Consider the following 8,719-nt stretch of genomic DNA (forward strand, 5'->3'; position numbering starts at 1 on the left):
CTAGGGTAAATATCTTATTACATTGAAATAAGATGAAACTGACTTGCAACTAACTTTTAAGCAAGAAATGTGGACTTATTCTACATAAATGATTCATTAATATAGATTTCGAAAAGTACTAGTTACATTGCCATATCATTTCACTTGTGGCATTGAATAGTTTTTTTTATAAGTTAAATATTCTGCCAATTGAATATTTAACATTAATATTAAGGAATTATTGACAAAAAACAAGTTGCTGAACATTTACTTATAAGTTCCTTTTATCTTATCTGAGGTGTAGTAAGATATTTGCACTAGAAATTAGACTAAAAATACTGAGAAGGACCTCGCTGCAGCGAACAGATGGTCCCATTTCCATATAAGGTATGAGCCTGACAGCGGTCCGTCCCCGCCCCTTTCTGTTTGCTGCAGCGAGGTGTACTTGGAGATACTTGGTAGGATTTTTGTGTTTTTGCAGCTTTCCCAGGTAATTTACGGCTATTTCTATTTAGGTAACCCGAAACTACTTCCGGTCAGAGGCTCCGCCCACGTTGAGACTTTAACGAATGTTCATTGGTCACAATGAACTTTTTGAATGTTTCACAGAGTAATGTAGGAATAAAACAAAACTCTGGTTCTGTTTGGACCTCCGGCGGTGCTGTGGGAATGGCGAACCGGAACCAGATGAAAGAAGCCCTGCAGGAGCGCATAGATTCACTGAAACAGCAGCTCCACAGTCTGAGTCGGGACATCTGGACCCGGCCCGAGGTCGCTGGCGAGGAGGTGAACGCTCACGATGTGCTGGTTCGCTTCTTCTCCGAGCAGGACCAGGCATGGACGGTCCAAAGCCACTACGAGCTGCCGACCGCGTTCCGGGCCAGCTGGGGTTCGGTCGGTACCACCGGGGAACCCCGGCGGCTGAACGTGGGTTTTCTGTGCGAGTATGACGCGCTGCCGGAAATTGGGCATGCATGCGGTCACAACCTGATAGCGGAAGTGGGAGCTGCGGCTGCTGTGGGGCTGAAAGCGGCGGTGGAGACCCAGCCAGAGCTTCCAGTGGAGGTAACGGTCCCTCACTGGGTTATACTGGTCTCACTGGGAGGGAGAGCAAAGTCCCAGAGACACAAGTTAAAACACTGGTAGTATAGATAAATACCCCCCTTCCCTAGCTAGCTAGTTGGTAATAATTACACCAGACGTCTATGGAATATCAAAAGTATCAAAAGTCAATAGATCCTGTATCATGTTTTAAATATCGACACCTTCCTAAAGAAATGGCCCATGTCATTTTTCACCAGAAGTCATTTAATTATTTGGTTAAACACACTCAGAAATTTCTTTTTTTTTCTTAGAAAATTTTAGAAAGTTTTTTGATGGAAATGTACTCCTATTCTATCTGTCCGTCCATCCATCCATCCATCCATCCAGACGTACCTACCTATTTTCCTTCCTTCCTTCCTTGCTTGTTTGCTTACTGCGCTTTTGTACTTCCATGCAGGGAAAAATCTCTAATTCTTAAACCATGAAGTACATCTTAGACTTTCTTCTCCAAACTTTTTATACAGTTCTTCTATGTCTCCTCCATTACATCATCTTGTTTGTGAAAACTTTATTTTGATCAAATATAAGTAATAATTTCTGTTTACTAGTTGAACTGGTAGTTTGAAGAATGATGTAAGCAGAAGCTTGGTTGGAGAAACTTCTAAAGATGAAAACAGTCCGAAACTCTCTGCTTTCATGATGGTAAAGATGCATACAATCTCATAATGTTGACTTCATTTCAAAGGTGACCTATTATGATTTCTGGAACAGGCTAGGATTGGTCTAAAACATGTTTACTACCTTTGTTGCACAAAATCGTTCTTAAATAATGAGAATTTAGTCTGCCCAGTTCTGGCTGTTTTCAGATGTTTTACGGCATCTTGTCACTTTAAATCCAAATAATCTGCTGATGGCCACGCCCCTCAACTGTACATTTACAAACAATCATAAAATGGCTGTAAACAAATGCTCAATTGTACAACCACACATCTTTGAAAAGCAGAAGTGGAGCCTCCTGCACAATTAACAAGAATACAGCAAGTGATTTCTAGATGGTAGGTCAACAACAAAACGCTTGTCTTTTCCAGCAGCCATTGTACAACGCATACAGCAGTAATATCAGCTGACCAGTCGAGCTGGAGCTTCCCTGGGGTTGCTAGGTAACAGAGCAGTGCCTGTTAATTTATGACATTATATTCTGGAAGTTTTTCGAACAGCTCATTTTTTCAGACACCAAAAATCTTTAAGTTATTGCAAAGAAACGGTTGGGTGGGTTTTTTAAACACTTGGACTTTTCTTATAAGCAGTTGAGACCCAAATGGAAGTACAAAAATATGCAAAATGTACATTTTGCCTAATAGATTCCCTTTAATATTAGGCCAGTTGACTTATTTGGATCATGGATCATGACTGGCACATATAAGGTGATATTTACATCAGGTTGCTGAACCCTTTTAATCCAAGATAACCGTTCTGGGAACACCGGCAGAGGAGGCGATTGGAGGAAAGATCGACCTGATCCGAGCCGGGGCTTTCACTGATGTGGATCTCATCTTCATGGCTCATCCGGCTCAGCAGGATGCCTCCTTCCTTCCCACCGTCACAATCGCTGAGTGAGCTCTTTTCCTTTCTTTTCTTTCTTCCTTGAAATAAAAACCTAAACTAACCATGTTGATGTCACAGGGTGTCAGTGAAGTACCATGGGAAGGCGTCTCATGCTTCTGCGTATCCGTGGGAGGGGGTGAACGCGCTGGATGCTGCTGTGCTAGCTTATAGCAACCTCTCTGCGCTCAGACAGCAGCTGAAGCCTGAGTGGAAACTTCATGGTGAGGGGAAAAGTAAACAGCGATATTTCAGTTTGATTAGCCTGCTGCAGAGAGAAAGTCGATGGTGTTCATTTTTCAAAGCCATATTTTTACCGTGTTATCCATTCATTTATACATTTATAAATACTCTGTGAAATAAACAAAAACACTAACTGTATTTTTATTAAGAAATGCGCCAAAACTTTGTTGATATTCCGCTAATGTTAAAAAACCCCCACAATTTTGCAACTGCGATGTTTTCATAAATAAGAAACACAATTAAAACCACACATGAATACGTTTGCTCACATAATTAGTCATTAAAAACCATGATGTGCCATCATCCTCCCACTTCCTGTCATCTTCTTCATTTCCACCAGTAGCAACATCCCGCTGTTGGTCGTGTGACTTGTAAAGCAAATAAAGGGTTTCCAATGCAGTTTTGCAAATTCCGTAAATTTTTGTTTGTTTTTTAGCCATATCAAAATTGGTTTATTTTGCAAAAGTGAAACATTTTTGCATCACTTGAGTCACATGATCAACAACAGGATGTTTTTTGGAAAACAAGAGTTTTTTCCCAAAATTGGCTTGTTTATTAAGTGTTTATTTTTATGATCCCAATTTCCTAGTTGATAAAACAGTAGTTTAATTTCCATTGAGCAAAGTGGAATTACGAAAATAAATTTGCTTAATGGAAACGCACCAATTTTGAAAAAAAAATAAAAATTTTTTTGATGTTTTAAAAAAAAAAAAGGTATATTTTCATTAAACATATTTTATATGGTCAATGGAAATGTCACTAGTTTACATTTAATTATATGTGCCAAGTGTAAACCTTGTTGCTGCATATAACAAGAAAATGGATGCTCTCTTTTCTATCCTCCATTTTTCTTTATGTCTTTATGTTTTCCTTCCTTACAGGCATCATCAAACACGGAGGGGCGAAGCCCAACATCATCCCTGCCTACTCAGAGCTGGAGTTTTATCTGCGAACCCCGTGGCTCAGTGATCTTTGGGAGCTGAAGGCCAAAGCCGAGGCGTGCTTCAGAGCTGCAGCTCTGGCCACAGGCTGCCAGGTGAGCTGTTGTCCATGACTCACCTGTCGTCTAGCATCATCCTTTTTACCTCATTGCTGTAATTATTCTCCAGAATGTTTGTTGCTGTTGCATAACTGCTACCTTTGAGCTATACGTCTTCTCAGTCTGCAGCTGATCTAAACAGGCTCTAGTTTCAGGAAACACACAAACAGAACAACTTGAATGTGATCTTAACCTACATGAGAGCCTGGACATTTTTTATTACATTTTTAATAACTTTGTCTGTGTTAAAGGGGAAGAATTATGCCAAAATTCACATTATGCATGTTTTACATTTCCATTTGGCTCTCAGCTGCTTCCCAAAACAAACCAAGTGCTTTAAAAGAAACACTTTAATCTTTAATGGTTAATGGAGGAGCCATGTTGTGATGGCTTCCTGAAGGCGGAGTTTCAAAACGAGCAGGAGTTTTTAAAGAGACAGAGGCTCAATTTCAAGGTGTTAAATTAAAAGTTACATTTCTTTTAAGTCATATTTGATACATACAGCATTTTTATAACAACTGAAGTTAACATAGTTGCTTCATTATTCTATAAAATGTCACTATGTGCCTGTAAAACATATAATACTGCCCCTAAAAGTCATGTTCTATGGGTACTGTGTCGTTACCTAGCAACCCCAGCCCATCGCCTAGCAACCCAAGTAGACTTCCAGCACAAAAATCCTCAAAGAATAGTTTAATTTCACTGTCATGTTTTCTCTACTGTGTGTGTATTTTATTTTGCTTGTTTAAGTTGTTTGAAATAAAGTTACTGGGAAAAAAGAGGAGAGGAAACGGTCTTCATCACTTCAAAATAAGAGCATGAATCCAAACCACTAACTCGGGTTAGAGGGAATAAACCAAATTCAAATAGAAAGAAAAGATTAAACTTATGAGATTGGAACTATATGGTAACACAACAATCAAACAATGAGGATTATTCTGTTCATTTTTAAAGTAAACTTGCCAATTCTTTTAAATCTTAAATTTTAAACACATTGTGACTGCTCCCTTTGGTCCCTGTAGGTGGAGATAATGTACCCGTCCCATACCTACTCTAACATTCTGCCTAATGACACACTGGCAACCCTGTATAAAAGCAACGGAGAAGCTTTGGGCATGGTGTTTCCTGAGCAGCCAGCTAGCTTCTCTGGTTGGTAAATATTGAATCTTTATAACAACGTTCTCCTCTCTGTCTGTTTTGCAGTGCTAACTTTTAGCAGCCGGTTTTGTTTACAGGATTGTTTCGACACAGAATCATTATCACAGTGAGTTTCTAATTATCCGGCAGGTTCCACAGACTTTGGTAACGTTTCATTCATAGTGCCTGGGATCCACCCGTTCTTCCACATCGGCACCGACGCATTAAACCACACAGAGAAATACGCTGCAGCAGCAGGTACAGCAAAATTATTATACTTAGCTAAAACATTTTTAAATGAAGTAAATAAAAACTATAATTAATGGACAAAAATACAAGTGGAAGTGTAATGAATGTTTATAAAACTAAGTTAAAACAGATTAAAATTAATATCCTTGTTTTCTTGTTTATTAATCTATTTTTACATAGTTCCCACAAGTCTGAACCTGAAGTGATTGGCACCATCTTGGTAGGCAAAATATAGATGAGCCATGGCTTCCAAACCAACAAAAATAAATTATATTGACACTCTTTAACGATATGGAATAAGAAATGCATATCAACAAAATGGCTGCTATCGCGATCGAAACACGTCAGGCGATATGGACAAGCTACCTCCGATCTCATACTATGACACGGTTACCTACCTGAGCACAAAGGGTTAAATCCATGAACGCATAAAATCAATGTTTAAACGGATTCTTAAAGGACGTACAAACTCTTCAGGTGAAAAACAAAATCCTGGTGACCGGCAGAGTAAGTACACGTAGCAAGATACATGTATGCTACATGTCCAAAAGCTGCACTAGCTAAGCTAACTTTGCTAGCTAGGCAGTAAGTACTGCAGTAAGTATCACTGATATTTATCTTAGTATTACAGAGAGGTGGATAGAGTGCTCAAAAATTGTAATTGAGTAACAGTTGTCATTTTCTAAGTTAAATGTGAACAAGGTGAGAGCTAGTTCTAAACTTGTGGCTTGTTTATTGTAGTCATAGTAACTCCATAGCAACTTCCTGCCAAGATGGCCGTCGGTTACAAAGTTCACTGAAGCGTGACGTCACAGGAGAAATGTGTTAGCCTTTCAAACTGATGTTAAATTTACCCCCCTATCTCCAACACAAGCAGTTTACGTCAGCTGTCGGAAAATTACGGCGCTCCATAAATCTCCTACGTTAGTCTGCAAAATGGCGGCCGCAAAGTTTAGGAGGAAAAAAAAACAGTCAGTTGGTTGTTCAGCAAAAATTGAGTCTATTTTTTAAAATAGATGAAAAAACTAGAACTACTACTGTAGGTAATAAAAACTATATTTAATTAATAATACTAACTAATAAAAACTAGCAAACACACTAAAACTAACTGAATTAGACAAATAAAAAGTCATAATTAAACAAAACTATTGGTTTCTGGCTATAAAAATGAACTCAGTAAAGTTCCCTTCCATGTCATGTGGTGATTTCTATTTTTAGCGTTTTATTTTCCTTCCTGCGCCAGGAGCCGAGGAGGCCCAGTTGTACGCCCTGCGGGCGGCCAAGGCTCTGGCTATGACAGCTGTGGATGTGCTGTGCTGCTCCGATCTGCTGCAGCGAGTGAGGGACGACTTCAGGCTGGCCAAACTGAGAGAGGAGAAGGGACCACAGGGCAGAAACAACAACTCACATTGAGACACACAAAATCCCCGAACTCGGCTGGATGGTTTCATTTCAACCACAAATGAATGGCACTTTGAAACAAATGTCAATGCATTTTATAAACCAACACAAGTGGTTACCAAGTATTTCTAGTTCTTGTTCAAACTAACTTATAAGTAACTTTTCTAAGAACTTGTTTTAAGCCAATAACTCTTCAATATTGATTTAATAAGTTAACTTAAGACATTTTTCTGTGGTAAAAGTGAAATAATCTGCCTGTGAAACTGATACGTTACTATTGATCAACCTCCTATTGTGCTGTAAAGTTACTGTAAGTAATTACTGTAAGTAATTTTGTTTTATTTCAAGTGTGATAAGATATTACCATTAGATATTAGACAAAAACCTCTTGATATTTGTGTTTTTCGCAGTGAAAACATTGGTTACATAGTGAATCTTTACAGTTGTTAAGTTATACAGTGGAGATTATAAACCAACCAAAATGCTTGGTAAGATTTTGCCGTTGTTCCGTCTTTGTGTCTTTTACAGCATAATTTTTCAGTTTTAAGCTCTCTCTTCTTCAGCAGCTTTTATGTGATAAAGAGTCGGATATTTCCCCTGCGGCTGCTTGGAGATGAAATGCAGAGTTAAAGGAAAACGCTCAAAGCTGAATTTCTTTCACAGGTGAGCAGGAACTCCTGATGTGACCTCAAATGAATGTTAATGCTGCAATGTGGCTCCCTAACTGCAGGGGGTGCTTCACTTTGAACTTTTTTAAAACATTTGGCGTTAGACCAAACTGGGGTTTATGCAATTTACATGCACACATCCTGTCATTTAGATCTTAGTGGCTGAATACCGGGGATTTATGCAAAAAAAAAAAAAGTATCAGTTCAAAGATATAAATTGGTTGCACAAGTTCTAGTGTCAGTTCAACATTTTTTAAATCCAGAGTCAATATTTAAAGTTCTAAGAAATTACAGGCATTTCATATCTCCAAAAGCAAACTCCTGGTACTTTTGGTTGGATATTTCATCACTTTTTTGATCAGTACTGGTGAATTTAAACCCTGAAAATACAAAGAACATTGATTTAGCTGTCAAACATGGTGGTGGCAGCATCATTCTGAGGTTTTACTTCCAATGGTAGTGCTAAAAATAAGGTCCAAAACCTACTTTAACTTTCTTGCAAATAAAAAACAAGACGGTAGATGTGTAATTTTAAAAAAATATCTTAATGTTTGATGCAAAATTATTCAAAGCCAGAAAAAGAATAGTTTGAATAAATAATTATTAGCTCAAAATTAGTTATTCCAGTTCTGCAAATGTTTTGCTTCAGTTTTCACTCTTAATTTTTTTCTAATTTCTTTCTTTTATTAAGGTTAAAAATAATAATCACAGCCATGCATGTCAAAGATCTTTGTCATTCTTATATTGCATGCAAGAGGGAATTTACATCAGCTGTGATAAATTCAGCACAAACAACTTTCACATTTTTAAGAAGATAAAACCGTTCTCTTCAATCTTTAGTTTACCTCAATCAAAGTACGTTTGGTCATTTTACAAATTAAATATTTACAGAAGATCAGGGTAACTAAAAAAATGAAAGGATTCTGAATTTCTTTTTGACTTTGAGATTTACAATTTTTTTCTCAAAATTCAGATTTTGTTTTTTTTCTAAGAATTTTGTTTCCTCAGAATTCACTTTTTTTATAATAAAGATTTTTTTCCTTGACAACCTTGACTTCAATATTCTGAAATTAAAGTTCTGAGGAAAAAAATCTTCTGTAATATCTCTATTTCATTTCACCAAAACTTTATGATAAAATATAAAACTATCAACTAACAGGTCACAGTGAAGCTCAAAGCCTCACAACAACAACATAGGAGATCAGCTTCAGTATAAAAAAAATAAATGAACATTAAATACAGATGTTTAAAAAAAATACTAAAACAGGTGTTGGGATTTACTAATTATATATTCAAATATTTTAAAACCCTTTTCCTAAACCTAAAGAGATTGGCAATAAAACAGCCCCACTGATCA

General features: G+C 37.5%; 1 protein-coding gene across 1 annotated transcript; it reads left to right on the forward strand.

Moving 5' to 3' along the window:
• The first annotated feature begins 394 nt into the window (after positions 1–394).
• Positions 395–7,191, forward strand: LOC122845902 (peptidase M20 domain-containing protein 2-like). Its single transcript, XM_044142444.1, has 7 exons — positions 395–1,044; positions 2,488–2,636; positions 2,707–2,849; positions 3,750–3,904; positions 4,930–5,056; positions 5,195–5,302; positions 6,537–7,191. The coding sequence occupies exons 1-7, from the start codon at positions 565–567 to the stop codon at positions 6,704–6,706; spliced, it is 1,332 nt and encodes a 443-aa protein (XP_043998379.1). The 5' UTR covers positions 395–564; the 3' UTR covers positions 6,707–7,191.
• The last annotated feature ends 1,528 nt before the right edge of the window (positions 7,192–8,719 follow it).

The sequence above is a fragment of the Gambusia affinis genome, linkage group LG16 (assembly GCF_019740435.1).
Source record: "Gambusia affinis linkage group LG16, SWU_Gaff_1.0, whole genome shotgun sequence".
Classification (NCBI taxonomy): Eukaryota; Metazoa; Chordata; class Actinopteri; order Cyprinodontiformes; family Poeciliidae; genus Gambusia; species Gambusia affinis.